Source organism: Phaenicophaeus curvirostris, chromosome 2 (assembly GCF_032191515.1).
Source record: "Phaenicophaeus curvirostris isolate KB17595 chromosome 2, BPBGC_Pcur_1.0, whole genome shotgun sequence".
Lineage (NCBI taxonomy): Eukaryota > Metazoa > Chordata > Aves > Cuculiformes > Cuculidae > Phaenicophaeus > Phaenicophaeus curvirostris.
The window spans coordinates 47,153,983-47,169,632 of NC_091393.1; the positions used below are offsets into that span (position 1 = coordinate 47,153,983).

At 36.3% G+C, this 15,650-nt stretch overlaps 1 protein-coding gene across 16 annotated transcripts in view; it reads left to right on the forward strand.

The window, feature by feature from the left end:
• The window catches only part of EYA4 (EYA transcriptional coactivator and phosphatase 4), a 155,468-nt gene that overhangs the window by 99,118 nt on the left and 40,700 nt on the right, over positions 1-15,650 (forward strand). For 8 of the 16 annotated variants that reach the window (XM_069851880.1, XM_069851884.1, XM_069851883.1 and 5 more), the window contains 3 exons: positions 4,639-4,763; positions 5,941-6,024; positions 11,146-11,238. In XM_069851880.1, coding sequence (XP_069707981.1) covers positions 4,639-4,763; positions 5,941-6,024; positions 11,146-11,238 — 302 coding nt within the window. Of the gene's footprint in view, positions 1-4,638; positions 4,764-5,940; positions 6,025-6,409; positions 6,446-11,145; positions 11,239-15,650 lie in introns of all 16 variants that reach the window. The other 8 variants (XM_069851887.1, XM_069851882.1, XM_069851886.1 and 5 more) reach the window with 3 other exon arrangements.

The window sequence follows — 15,650 nt, forward strand, 5'->3', positions numbered from 1 at the left end:
AGATGTAGCTAAGTCTGAACAGCTCTGTTGTTACCCACTTTTCATGTTGCTCTAGAAGGTAATTTTAAATAAAAGGGGAATTCGCTATTTGTTTTAATTTCAGAAGCTGCAACTCCCATCTTTATTGGGCAAGGCTCCAGGTTTGTTTGAGAAGATTGGGATATGTAAGAACTGGGGTTACAAGGAGCAGTCTAGGAAAACCAGAGGGGAAACTAACCAAAGAAAAACCCCGGATAATATGGATTTTGCCATGGTGAAGTTTAGTAAATACTCTGCTAAAGAAAATTATATAGAGAATTTCCTATCAAATAATTTAAAAATTTATTCTAATTAACTTATAAACTATGTTCATTTCAAGCCTTGGAGCCTTTGGCCTTTAGCTAGTCCTTCTTTCAATTGTCTTTTGGATTTGCTGCAAATTCTGCACAGTGAGGTATTTTTTATAAAATGTTCTGCTTACACTAGGATTTGAAGTACTTTATTTTCACATTAAGGTATATATTCTTTTATAAATCTTTGATAAATTATTTTATTCTTTAAAACTTGTCAGTTAAAAAAAGTTTAAAATATAGTAAAAGTACGTACCAAAAAGGTTATGCAGCAAAAATTTTACATTTTAAAATATGATCTTTTTAAAGAAGAAAATTATCTAAATATGATCTACTTGTAGAATCCATAAATAAAGAGTAGAGTTTTGAGTTGTGGAAGAACCCATCTCTTAGTCCACGTTTATAATAGTTTAATTGGAAATGCGAATGGATAATGGAGTTATATCAACCCAGGTTTTCTGGAAATACATTTTAATTTTGCTGAACAAAAGCAGTGCACAAATGTATATGTGATTGTAATGAGAAAAACAATAAAAATGAAAGTAGGAATTTTAAAAACAGAACCCTAGAAGCAAGGCTTGAACATTTTACCTTTAAAACGATATAAAAAAAAGCTATACAGAAATACAGTGATGCAGTTGTCAAATTGAGCAATCATATTTAGCTAAAACCTTACTACACAGGGTTGGATTATGATGCTGGATTGTACTTAAGTGGTTTGGTGTGCATCACAAGTTATGTTTGCCTGCCCATTTAAAGATTGGGGGGGGGGGGGGTGGAGGGGAGAATTTCTCTTGTTGACGCTGCTTCTTAACCTGCTTCAGTTTGTTGGGCCTGTTCACATCCAGGTTGGAGTTAGAGCCCACAAGGATCTGAGGGGCTGTTCTGGGATGTTTTGGAGATTTTTCCAGTAAGCCTCTAAAATGATCCAATAAGCATGTGCAAATACCAATTTTCAAAGACTTAAAGCGTAGCCAAAGCATATTAAAAGATAAATCCATCTTGCCAGGTTTCAGGTTTTCGCTCAGGAGCTTGGAATCATGCCGAAGTTCTTCAAACAAACAGCCAAGAGAAAATTAAAACAGCTTCTTAACAAGTAATCAGTTTCCTCTCAAAAATTTATCTTTTGATGGAATTCAGCATTTTAAATAATTACTCTAGAAAGTAGTCTGAGACAATGCAAGAGGGGGGAAACTAACGATCAAACAATGAGATGTCTGGCAGAGAAAAAAAAACGGAAAATAAAGTTGTATAATACAGTTTTTAAGCAGTTTTAACAATAGGCTTTATTCTGTCTATACTGAAACACACTGCATTTACTAGAAAACAGTTTTTAATAAATAACTGCATAAACTTAGAAGTATTAATTAGTCCTTCAGAGATCACTCTTTTTTACATTTTTTAGCGTAGTAAAACATACTGTACCTGAACCTGCTTCTGATTAAGTCAGTGAAAGCAGGACTCTGATAAACAGTTAGTTTGACAAAATGAATTCAAGATGTTGGAATTATTTCATGCATTTTATTTAGCATTTTCCCCAAATCCTCCATTCACTGAAGTTGTTTGATTTTACTAGGTCTGTTACATCTTCCTGAACATTTTTTAGGCTAAGGGTAAACTAATAGCATCCAAAACGGTGAGTGAAATGACATCTGTTGTACAGAAGGTAACATGTGGACTTGAATAAATACATCACATAGGAATATATTAAAATAATCCATTTACTTGTTCATACAAGGTAGAGCACCCATGGTAAGTATAATGTATTCACATGGTTTTGTGAAACTTTTTATTGGCTTGGATATCCTTTTTATCCTTAATAAACTACCAAAAAGTGCAAGATGTCTTTTACTCAACAAGAGAAAATGTCTTTTTGTAAATGTACTACTTTTAAAAGCATACTAATTAATTAAGTTGCCATGTGTCTGGGCTGGGATGTCATTTGTTGTAGGAAACAAATATAAGGTGAATAAAATACTTATCTACTCAAAAGGTTACATGCTGGTATGGAATTAAAATTATTTCTTTTACAAAATCTGATTTTTATATTCTTTGCCAAGCAAATGAAAATCAGTGGTCTCATTTTTTCTGATTATCTGATTCAATTAAGAAAATCTAATTCTTTTGAGTGTAAAAAGTGCTTGAGATGAATACTTCTTAAACAGACTAACTAGGTAGAATGATGACTTTGCTTATGAAATACTTTTGAAGCATTTACATCTGTGGCCATGGTATAGGCCTGTCTGAAAAGAAAAATGATTGTAATATTTATAACAATTAAAAAAGCACATGTGCACTTCCTAAGCTAGAACTACCCATTATCTTTCTCTGGGATCAACAGAGAAATACTTGAACAGGAGATCATGACACTTAAACTGCTAAGTGAACATGTGGGGAATATTACACTGTATATGCAACGAAACATACGTTGTTTATTTTGTGTAGCATTCTCCTGCTCCCTTAAGTACATACAAGATGAAAACTTACAGACTTTTTTTAACCTTTAGCTGCTATCCTTGTACAGAAACTACTAAACAAAAACAGACAGACTACGAAACCATTGGAGTTAATTTTATTTCATCTAACACTGATCACATTTCCAGTAGACAGTAAATATAATGCACTGCTGACAGATGTGTAGAAATGTATATACAATTAGATGAAGAAATCCAGGTCAAGGCAGTTCAAATCTTAGTTTATGCCTTTGCATTTCCTTGAATATGGCCATAAAATTCTTACCTGCTGATGCATGGCCTCCTGCCATATCAGCTTTACCCTGCTCATCCAAACTACTGCTGAGGAGTCTGCCTTGCCAGTGGAGTGTCAGTGCATCTCAGGTTTGTTCTACTGAATTAAATGTGACTCTGATTCGTGTGCCTTTGTGTAAAGCCTTGCTGCATTTTCCCATCTGAGATGCATTTCCTATATTTTCCAGGACATATTCAAGACATGAAAGTTCTGAATCTGTATCTTGGGTTAAATTAATGCAATGAGAGGCAAGCTAAAGCATCTAGGAGATCAATGAAAGTCAGAGCACAAAATGGGCAACATTTTCCTTCTGTAGTTTTATTTCCTTTTATTCTTCTTGGAGAAGAAAAATGGATTCTGAAAGGAGCCTCACATTGGATGGAAAGATGGTGGGGTTTTGTTTGGGGGATTCTTTACCTCGTAGGAGGATGTGTGGAGCATGGAAGATAGGTAAAATGAAACTTGCAATAAACACTTAAGATGCTGGGTATTGCCTTAACAATTTGCCATTGATTTTCCTGGTCATAATACGAATGTACAGGGTTAGTTGTTCTTACTGAACTATCCCAGCTGTTCATCTCTTTTCCTAGCCATTTCAGTCTCTTACAATGTAATTGGGCTTTTACTGGTCTGTAAGACAATCTTTCTATTGGCCTTTGTAGTATATATACGGTAAATCATTCTCCTGTAGCAGATGGGCTGGCAACTTTGCTTGTACTTAGCAAAAATGTTTCTTTGGGGGAAAAAATCTGTGTAATTAGTTTATAAATGAAGCAAAGAATAGGTGAGCACACACTGCAAATTGGATTGCAATTACCGATCTAAAAAGAAATGCTCCTTGTCTGCTTTGTCTCCTTAGTCTGCTTTGTCTACTTTGTCTGAGAAAGGTAGTTTTGTTGTCATTGAATAAAAGCCATCCAAAGTCCTCCAGTATAACTGTGATGCTTTGTGGTCTAAATCCACTTGAAATTTTAAAAGTTTGCTACAAACTACTCAGAATAAAAAAAAGATCAAGTGCGCTAGTAAGAATGTATGCATTTGTAAGCGTAAAAAATCCTCCAAATGTACATGAAAGTTCTGTTCATTCAGCTGTATGGTCTGTTCTTATGATTTAGTGTGAATGCAGTGACTGCCTGTGGTTGGAATACAGATATTGGAAGACAGAAGTTTCTATTCTGACTTTCTGTTTTATGACTGACTTCTCACTTAATTTCTCTGTTTTCTTCTAACAAATACCAGTATACATGAATTTATCCATTTATCCCTCCACCTGTCCATCCATATACATGCATTCCTTCACGTACATGTTTGAGCAGTTTCATAAACCTCTGTCATTTACTTTGTAATACCTAAAGGAACAGTGAAAAATACCAGTGTTGTTGGTGTTCACTTAGATTGTTAGCTACTTTCCTAGCTTTGGTAAAATGCAAAAAAGACCTTAAAGAAATCTCTATCGATTTGTTAATCAGGCTGCATTTAAAATTTTCCATGTAAATGAAGTTGTTATAGAAAAAGGAGATTATTAGGAAAGTGTCAGAACTGTCATTTTCTTCTTTAACAGGTCTATGGAAATGCAAGATCTAGCAAGTCCTCATAATCTTGTTGGAAGTACTGATGCGTCAGGTAGCTCCAAACTGGAGAAACCTAATCTCAGTAGCACATCAGTCACAACAAATGGAACAGGGGGTAAGTATAAGACACTGTGGGCACATAGAAAGTTTTGGATAGTTTTTAGTCATGTGCATTTTTTAATGATGAGCATAAGCCCATTTTTAAATCCAGCAAGAATTATGAAAAAATGGCAGCTATCTCAGCATAAATCTACTAATTGCAACAACACTTTGATTTTCAGCAATTGAAGTAAGAAGTAAGTAACTGTGCAAAGGTGAAACAGAGAAAAATCTTGGAAAGGTTGATTTGTATTATAAATAACTCAATGTGATTTTTGTTATTTGTAGAAGATTTGGTTATACATGTTGGTAACTTGAAATTGATTGCATTTTCTGCATCATACTTAATTGCTGATTACTGTTATACCAAGTTACACCTATTTGCATTCATTTAAAATCTCTGTCAAAAGAAATGCATCAAAATTAGGCTCAGGTAATTGTTTTACGTGATGAACATGCTAATTCTATTTCTTGGCAGGTAATGAAAGCTTGTCATAAAGAGATCTTTAGATTTTCGTCAAAACTTGCTGGTTCTTACTCCTGCATCTTTTATGGTAGGGACAGCACTACCAAGCATCTGTTCCAATGCTTTTGGATAACAGACACTTCCATAGCTGAATTGGAGCAGTGAGAGGCAGGGTACCACATTCTGAGATGGAATCCTGTTCCCATTAGTGTCTGTGAGGGTGAACCATGGATACAAATCAAGCTAGAGTTTCAGCTCTCTTTTTGGATTTTATACATTGCCATCTATTTTAACAACTGACACCAAGAAAATTTTTTTTAGTTTGTTCTTTCCAGCCATAATGTAAAGCATTTTATTCACTTATACCTATTTAAAGAAGAAATCTGTCAATGTTAATAAAAACTGCATGTGCCGGTGAAGGTAACAGAGCTCTGCAGAGAGAGTCATTACTGTTGAGGTTCAACCTACTTATATTTTTTAATAGAATCCTTATTCTGGCATAAACAGAAAGGAAAACCTCAAGCGTACCATCAAAGAACACTAATAACTAGATGTCTCTATATTATACTTGCATAAATAAAGCAATTAAAATAATACTCATAAAAATAATACAATGCAGTTAAAAGACTTGGCTCAAAGTGCAAGAACAGTTATTTACCTTGAAGACTATTCCCGTACACTGAACAGACGTTGGGAGAATGAACCATTATACCATTCCTGTTCTCAGGAGACAACATGACTGTGTTAAATACTGCAGACTGGTTGCTGAGTTGCAGTACTCCCTCTTCTGCAACAAGTATGAGAGACCCTGGTACAGTGCATGTGTGTGGTGGTGTGTCTCTGTGACTGCTGTCTAACATCTCTCCTGGTTTGCTCTGTTCTTTTGTTACTGTGGTTTGAACATTTCCGTGGATTGCCTCCCCAGTTCTTTTCCATCCCTTCTCAGAGGCCTTTCCCACAGCCAGAAATCCAGTAGGAAGTTGAATACATAGTTATCTTACCATACTTTGAGAGTCATTTGATGAGCAGGGAGAATTTAACCACTTAAAATTAGCTTAAACGTCTACATATTCTGAAAGACTGGGGGTGCCCCGTGGTGATGAAGATTTCTGGGAAGTACGAGTAGTCAGCATTGCTGAAAAGTCAGGCCAGTGGATTTTCTACAGGATGCCTATTTGTTTTTCTTTTATTTTTAGGTGCAACGTTGCATGATTACCTGATCACAAATCAAGGTTGACATTGTTGTTACTACTCCTACTACTACTTTCATTATTAATTAAAACTTATTTCTAGTGTGCTACTACATGGAACTTGCCACTTTACATGTTTTCCAAGCTGTTGTTGTCATTTGTTTGTTTCCTCTCATGTGTTGTTAATTCTTATGGGCTAGAATGGTTAGTTGTAACTGTATTTGTGACACTGTTGCAGTACATATGTGTTTATTCATAAGTGTAAACATGCATCACCATGACTTTCCATAAGGCATTATACAGGTGCTTAAGCTGTGCAGGTTTGGACTAAAGTTAGGAAGAGTTTAAAAAGTTTCCTTTTAAAAAAACCCTCAAAATCAGCTTGTCATTTGTAAGTCTCATATCCAGAGAGAATTTACCCCCAAAAAAGTTCAAATTTAGCACAAAAGGTCATTTGCACTAGAATAACTGATTCCATGTGAGTGCTCCTGCTCAGTTACAAGAATTTTAGTTTAAGGAAAGACTGAGCTAACTTAATCTATCACCTCAACTAACTGTCCAGCATGTCCAGATAAATGTGGAAGTTAATAATTTAAGTACTAATGATCAGTAGTGAGGAAATGTAATGTGAAAGTCCTCGCATGTCTTGTGTTAAAACTGTTTTTCCATAGGCAAAATGGAATGTTTAGATCTGTACTAGTAGTTGAGTGTACTCCTAGGAAAACCCTTAAAGCTTACTAAAAGAAAGAGGAAAATTGTTCTTATGACAAGTTTTGTGGTTCAGTGTTTTATACAAGCTTTTAGTCAGATTTTTTTTTCTCTAACAGCTATTGCTTGTCCTGCTTCATGCATCTCTTGCTCCTAAAACTCTGTGTTCGTTTTCAGTTCTTAACGCAGCGAGGTTGTTAAGGAAAAGAAGAATTGTGCAAAGTAGTAGTCATGTTGGTCTGCTAAGTCCTTTCATCAAGTAAAGAAGTTATATTGTAGAAGCTATTGCCTATTTGGAGCTGTATTCAGAGTTCATCTTAGATAAATTAACCCCTTCTCAGAGCAGGGCCAATTTTGCTCTTAGATCATGTTGCTCAAGGCAGCATCTAGTTGAGTGTTGAGTATCTCCACAGTGGAGGTGTCACAGCCTTTCTGGAAGCTTGTCGCAGGAACTGACTACTGTCTCAGTGAAGAGTTTTCCTCCTGCTGGGTAGCTGCCGGTAGCTATTACCTTTCCCCTCAGCCTTCTCTTCCTAGGGCAGAACAAGCCCAGCTTCTTCTGTTTGTCCATGACCATCATATGCCCCATCTACTGACCGTTGTGGTAGCTCTACTCTGTCAGCATGTACAGTCTTCACTGTTAGCAACACTCAAATATATGTCCTGCTTGAGATGGCATTTAATTTTATTTTTACTCTTTCAATATGTAAGAAAAAAGTTAAAACTAATCCACACTTTAAAAAAATGGGATATTAAATGTGTCTTCTAAGTATTACTGTAAAATGGTGGTTTAAACTCTTAGTCTGCATTAAGTCTAGAGCAGTTTCTCTAGTAGTATCACAAGCATGCTTCATGCTTTATTTCACATGTGGGAAACATAGGGATGATTCTGTGTTTTTAATTGGCGTCAGGTTTTATTTTGATTTCAGATATAAATATGTCTGGGTTTTTGATCTGATGTTAGAATTCTTTATTTTTTTTGTTAGCTTGCTTTGTGCTTTTTCCCCTCTTGGTTTAATGACATGCCACATAAAGAAAAAAGTTATAATCCAAGTGTCTAGCTACACTGAGGAAAGACCTTGATGAATTCCTTACCGTCAGAAAATCTGAATGTAACAAAGTAGAACTGTTTAAAATCAAACACATATAAAAATACTTTTTACATGTACTTTTCAACAAAATACAGTGCCAATATGATGGTTTTTCCTCAAGTTAAGTAAATGAGATAATTTCTTTTGGTTTAGATACTTTTCTGTTTGACAGGAAAATTAAAAAATGGTGACTTCAGCTGGCATGAACCAGAACTAGACACAGTTCTAAAGCAACTATTTCAATTAATTGCTGAAGTTTTTGTTAAATAAAGCAGTTAGGCACATCCTGGAGTGTCTTTCTGGATGTGACACTGAACATAGGTTTGTATCTTGGTATGGACAATAGTGGAATACATTCTTGAATAGAAACAGAGAAGGGTACTAAAAAGTACAGGTTTTTTTCATGTGCACACTCTGCAAAGGAGACATGCGTCTTACAAAGTAAAATACGACCAAAGATCTTTAAAAAGGAAAATGCAAGTATTTCCAGCTTAGTGTGATTTTTCATTCTGCAATTGAAGTGCACTCAGACAGCTGTTTACTGTAATCAGAAAACACATTAATGTGGTTACTTTTCGTGCCTCAGGCAACAATACATGTTACACATGACAGAGAGGCCTGAGGTTCAGTGGAGGCAATTGCTTTGTGACGAATGGCATTTAATGTTCCTGATGTTTATTGATCTGATGAAAGTAAAATCACATCTTTCTCATCTAAACAGAGGAATGGGAATGCTTGCTTACTCTATGACTTTGTTAATTTTGTGTATTTTTTGTCACAGCTTTTTAAAAAAAAAAAATCGGCAGATAACAGCCAGCAAAATGACAAGGAATGCACAATGGCTTGAAAAAAATGTGGCTAGAATTCTTCCTTGATGATTTCATATTGAATTAATATCCTTCTGCTTGCAGGGAGAATATATGGGTGTGGCAGTTCTGTGAAAAAGAAACAATAATGAAAAGAAATTTACATTTAAGACACACGTCAAAATATTTTGTAATCTTGCACAGTTGATATACAGGAACGATACAACTGTGAAGAAGTGCTACTTGGTTTCCTTGGCATTGGGGCACCAGCAGCAATTCAGGGTACTGTCCCTATCATAGAGACAAATACATCCTGGTTTCTCAGCTCTTCCTACTTGATCTAAACAGACATCCCTTTGAATTCAGCATACGTTACTTGTGCCATTGTAGACATCTGCAGAATTGCATATGACTTACCAAAGCAAGATCCTTTAAGCGGTGTGACTGGACATTGGTCTGTGATATCATCAGACTTGTATTCTGTGATTCTATGTAACTCGTGCAGGGCCCATTGCAGGCTGCTGTGTTGGTAGCTGTGCAATTTCTGGTGAGGTCCTCATTGGGCTCAGAGACACAGGGAGGAATAGCAGAATTTTTCTGTAAGTGGTGTGATGGACGTTTTTCTCATGAGAAAACCAAATCCTTTATTTAGGTCATCCACTACATTTTCCTCTAAAGGCTGTAAGAGGGGTGGTAAATTTGAGGGAAGCTCAGGCTGTATTTGCACTGACTCACCCTATGGATGTACTTGTCATTATTGACTGAAAAAGGGAGATTAGTATGCACCTTTTATTTACTTAAGTTAGGTGATTTGAGTCTGAGCCATAGTTTGTAAATAATTTCCAGCTTAGAATATGAAATTCCCCTCCTTCTCCTACTATTGCCATTGAAGTTAAATGTGAATGCAGGGATGCTGACAGACAAGAGCTTTGGTCAGCTTAACTGACTTCCCTCAGAGACATCGGGTAACTAGCTGGCAGAAAATGCCTTTGCTTGGCTTATATTAGACTTGCTGAGTGGTGCTCTGCCAGCCTGGTTGTCACAGCAAAGTCTTGTCTACAAATCCCAGGCCATCTCCTTGGAATTTCAGTAACTGGCATACCACTGCGGTAATGGCCCGTGCAGGTCCTCTACACTCCCAGACAGCAACCAGTCCTGTGTTATCTATAAGCAAGTTTCTTATATTTTTGGGATAAATGCTCTCACACACCTAACTGACCTTGGCTAAGCAATTGCGATAATGCATTGATGTTTTCCATATTTGCCAGTCAAACACCTAATCAAAGCTGCAGTGTATTCTGTACCACTGTTTCTTACAATATGAATTAGAAGGGCAGCTCCCAAACTCCATTGCAAAAGTCAATGCCTGATGGTCTGTTCAGGTAACATATTAAACTATAAAATCTAGATTGCCTCTTTGGTGCTTTTGGTTAGAGCTTTGATGGTAAGAATGTATGAGGATCTGTAAGAAATAATTTGAGTTCTAAGCAGACTCAACTGTTCAGTAACCTCTGAGTTAGAAGCTGACTTTTTGTGGCTGTTGTTTGTGTCCTACTCTAGTTCTTTTGCTTTCGTTTTAAACTTCTGTCTTCATTTATGGAAAATTGCTTGCTGGAGACCAAGCTCAAAAAGCTCCCCACAGACTGTAAAAGGGGAAGAGGAAAGACAGAATGCTGGCACCGTGAAAGTAATTTGCTTCTATATGAGCATAAAACCATATTATTATTATTATTATTATTATTATTATTATTATTATTATTATTATTATTATTATTGTTTCACTGGTCAGGCAAAAATATTTTTGTTATGTGCTGCATCCCATGACAGCTAATGTTCCCTTCCTCTCTGCTACTGTCAAGGAATTATAAGAAGCAATTAAATTTAGGTTCAGATCTCCCCAGAAGATATTCCAGTTGCTTAAACCAGTAGATAGATGAATGCACAGATAAAAAGCTGTGTTGATGCATGGTCATTCCAGATGGAGCAAGTGTAGATTGTTTTAATATGGTGGTAGAGTGAAAGCCGAAGCCGTTGCACTGCATGCTTGTACTAGTTGGACTACTGCTAGTGAAACTGGCATGAGGACTCCAGTATAAATTTAGAAGTAAAACTCATGTCTACTTATTCTTCTATGTAGTGTCTCTTCTTGCAGTCAAAACAGAACCCATGAACAGCAGTGAAACAACAACAACAACTGGAGATGGATCGCTTGACACTTTTACTGGGTCAGGTAAAGCCATAATAAGATCACATATTGTTAGATGCGCTTAATATAGCATTTAATAACCTTCACTAATGAACATTTCACTGCATAGAAGCAATCTTTAAAGAGCTACAATAAATTAATATCTAAATAAATGATAATATTAAAAAACAATAGCCTTTTCCATTTTCGAGTGAAAATCTACAGTTTTTATGAGCAATGACCTAAAAGAAGTTCTCGTGTTGCCTAAGAGGGATACTATTACTGTATGCAAAAATCTTATAGTAATAATGTTATTATTATGCTGCACATTTTTCTCAGTGTTAGTCATGTGTGATTTTAGGAAAAAATACGGATTTTACTTGTAACAGGCATTCCAACTTGTAAAATTCAAAATCTTAAGTGTTATATTTAAGTGCTAATCGTTTTATTACTATGAGCAGTGTGTTAGGTTTAACAGTGACCAGATTGCCATAAGCTACTTTCTTGCCATGAAAATAAAGTGCACATTTCACTTTAAATATTCAGTTTCAGTTACTTCTTAAAAAATTCAAATAAAGAGAGATTTTTAAGAAGGTTCCTAGAAATTATTAAAAGGTGATGAACTGTGGAAAAGTGCAGATGTTCTGCTTTCTAATTGTTATGCTGAATCCTGCCAATAATAATATTAATAAAGAGAAGAGAGAGAATACTTTTTGCATCTGAAAACACAAGTTCAGTGATGGCCTGACTGAAATGTCACTGAAGCTAGGAATTGCGACTCCACACTGATACTACTTTGGTACTTTGGTAGACTTAAGTAGTCAAGGCCTATTTAAAGTATTTCATACATCGCAAAGTTTTGTGTAATGAAAATGTTTTTAAAACTGAGTGTGTGTTCGTGGAGATGTTTTTTAGGCATCAGTATATGCAGATATGTTCAGAATTTGGTTGTTCAGAATTTGGTTATTCAGAAATCTATAACAAATCTAGTCCCTGAAGAAAGGTCTTTTGTGAGATGCAAAATAATCATATACTGTTTCTTATTAGAAAAAATGAAGATATTATCCTCATTATGACCATAGTGAAAGGAACCCCATCAATTAAAGTCTAAGAAGTTCCAAAAAAATAATTATTAGACTTGGCTAAAAATTAGCTTTTCTTTCTCACTCTGTTGTTACTTTGTCCTAAAATTTTACTAGTTATGATTACAGGTTATAAAATGTCTAACCATATAAATGATTTGGTGATTACTGGTGAAATTTCATCAGCTTCTGCCCTGTATTTAAGACATCTGAGTTGGATTCCTTGTGTAAAACACGGCTAAGGCAACGTTTTCCTGAAGGGCTGGCAAAAATTCGAGCCTCATGTTCAGGTTTAGATAGCTCAGTAACAGCTTGATTTCCCCAGGTGCCACTCACCTGTTAGTTTCCACTGACTTCAAAAGGAGTGTTGAGATCTCTGCTCTTTGGAGATTTGGAAACAATCAATGCTTCCAAAAAAATGGCAGGAATTTGAGCCTTATGCAATCATTTTTTTTTGTCCGTTAGCCACCTGCATACTCAAATGAATTACGAACCTGTTTCTCAGTTTAGGCCACAAACTGGTATTAAATAAGTATGATTGTTCACAGGAGAAAATCATGTTTGCCTGCTTAGGTGATGTGCAGTCTTCATCATCTGAGCTGCCTTGATAACGCATTGAGCCTTTCATAAAGAGTAAATTCATTACGTTCGTACTTGCCTTGTACCTGTACTTGCAAATTGGACAGTTCGGTTGACTCAGATTTGTGGCAGAAGTGTTAAACAATAAAAACTCACCAGAAAAACACTTCTCTGACATCTTAACCTAACTGGTTATTTGGGAAGTTTAGAGGGTTGCCAAAGACAATAAATACTAACTGGTAGCAAGATGTCTTTTGATACAAACCAGCTGCAGTTGAAAACAATGCATAACTAAGCCCAACATTGAACACTGTTTTTTCCTAATAAACAGTTACATGTTAAACCCCTAATGTGTTATTCCCAACTGCAACCAAGTGATAATGCTAGTACTTTCTTGCAGTTTTCAGACCACTTGTGAACTCATTTCTTGAAGATGCATAGATATATGATGCAGACATTATGACCTTAAAGATCCCTAGCAACCCAACCCATTCTATTAGTGTATGATTGTGTGATTCTATCATTCTATGATATAGACCACTACAAGGGATATCACCTACTCTGTCTTATATAACCACAGGTCAAAAGGACTCAAGCATCCTTTGTTAAGTAGGGAAGGATTTAGATATGTTATTAAACACACTGTGAAATGAGACACGCGTGAAAAGAGAAGTCCTTACTCTGACACCCATTTGAGAAGCTGCCATGAAGGAATCCTTTCCTTCAAATACTTTTCCCTTTAAATTGATTTCCATGCTCCAAGGGCAATCAAAACCCATAGCGTGACCTGGGGCTGAGCAGAAGACTCAGTGAGCCCTGTAGGTAGACAGCTCTGTCCCTAATGAAGAGCTGTAACACAGAAAGCGATGGCCAAGCAGACTGTGAGAGTTGTAGGGCAGGAATGACAGATTAAGGCTTACAGGTAACTGTGGTGAACCCCAATTTTCGATGGGTTAGCACTGCAGTATTTTAAAGCTGCTCTGAAACACCCAATCTTGCTCCTTTCCTGGCATCACAAGTGCCTCTGAGATGAACTTGCTGGCTTCACAGTCTCCTGGAGATAAACTGCAAGTTGATACTGAATGTACTAGACTCAAATTGCAGTCTGGTACTGTAAACAGAATATGCTGGATAAGAAGCCTCACCTCTCAAGTCCCACAAAGCAGTGTTTAAGTTGAAAAATAAAGCACAGAGATCTCATGAAATTAGAGTGACAGTCACCACTGTGACCTTGCCCAGGCTGCGGTGTTGCAGTTTATGCTCCTGGCTCCAGTTCCTCTGTCCTGCAGAGCTGCCAGTGGGAGAAACTGTGCCTTTTCACAAGGGTTAGCCAGGTGGAGAGTCATGTTGTGCACCCCTCTTCCTCCTCCTTTTTCTTCAAAGAATGACACTTGGTAATTAGTATCAGTGTACTCGAAGTGTTGTGGTGCAGCAGCAGACTCCTGTTGGGTTGGGTATTCACAGGATGTGGAGAGCTGCAAAACAGCGTTGAACGAAGCATTTTCATATTCTGTGAATTTTCTGCAGCTGCTGTACTGTGAGTGCATGCATTTTTGTGTTTAAATTGCTTACAATACTAGATTAATTTTAGAGCTGTTTATCTTTTTAATGGAGTAGGGAGAGAAACCTTTGAAGTTCTCATCATTGTTTTTACATAGTATTTATTACACAAAAAAAGATATGGAAAACAATTTCTGAAGGCTGTAAAGGTGGTTAGGAAACTCCATGGCAGTATAACCTACGTTTGATCCCCTTGTGTGTAGACATTGTTATTTGTTATTTAAATGAGATCCTTTTAACCTAAACTCTTTGCACAGAATTTTTCATGTGTAATGAAAAAATACAAAATTCCAGCTTGTGTTAATATACTGAACCCAATATATGCTATTAGAGCACTTTATAGTCATTTTAAGTCTTAGAAATATTTCAGTTTTTCAGAGGAGAAACATTTTTTATTTTGTTTTTAATATAAGCAATATAAAATATTGCTTAGCTCCATTCTTATAAATGGCTGTATAAAGTGGTGCTGCTATAAAAAGCATTACAACCTGGCTCCACCATCTCCTCCATTGCCAACAGTCTCCCGAAGTACGGTGAGGAGGCTGTCCAGCAGTGAAAATTGTTTAAGTCTAATAACCCCTAGAATTACCAATCTGATCTATGAGATACAAGTGTAGTCCACAGGCTCTACTCAGTCATAATGTACTCTTATGATAGGTGTTACACCCTGTGTTCTCAAACATCTCATAGTCTAAAATATAGTACACAAATCAATGAGACAAGCTACCAGAGAAAGAGTGAAAGGAACAGACCTTTAATTGGAAAGGCTCAAAATTTACTCTGGGGGCACTTGCCACTTTTTCTCTCAATTCTCTACAACCTGCAGTATCATCAGGGAAACTGGGGTGGGGGTGGGAAAGGAAAAATTTTAAACCAGGCACATCCCAAAAATATTTTATTTTCTTGTCTGAATTTATAAAAGGTATATTCAGAAAGAATTAAAAAGCAGGCAGGACAGCTTTTGCTGAAAATCATTAGGTTTTGATAGCTTAAGTTATTTAAATGAACTGTAATTAATTTTTTGTAGTTTACATTAGATGTGGTGGAATGGTAAATGTGCTTTAACCAAATGGATTAATCAAGTGAGCTGTCATCCAGCAAATGATCAGACAAAAAATTGGAGCAGTATGGGCAAATAAGACCTGATAAGCCTGTAATGGATCATGAAAGTTCCTTGCCCTTAGAATCACCAAAATCACTCTGCTAGCTATTGCTTGTCTTTAGAAAGGTCATAGG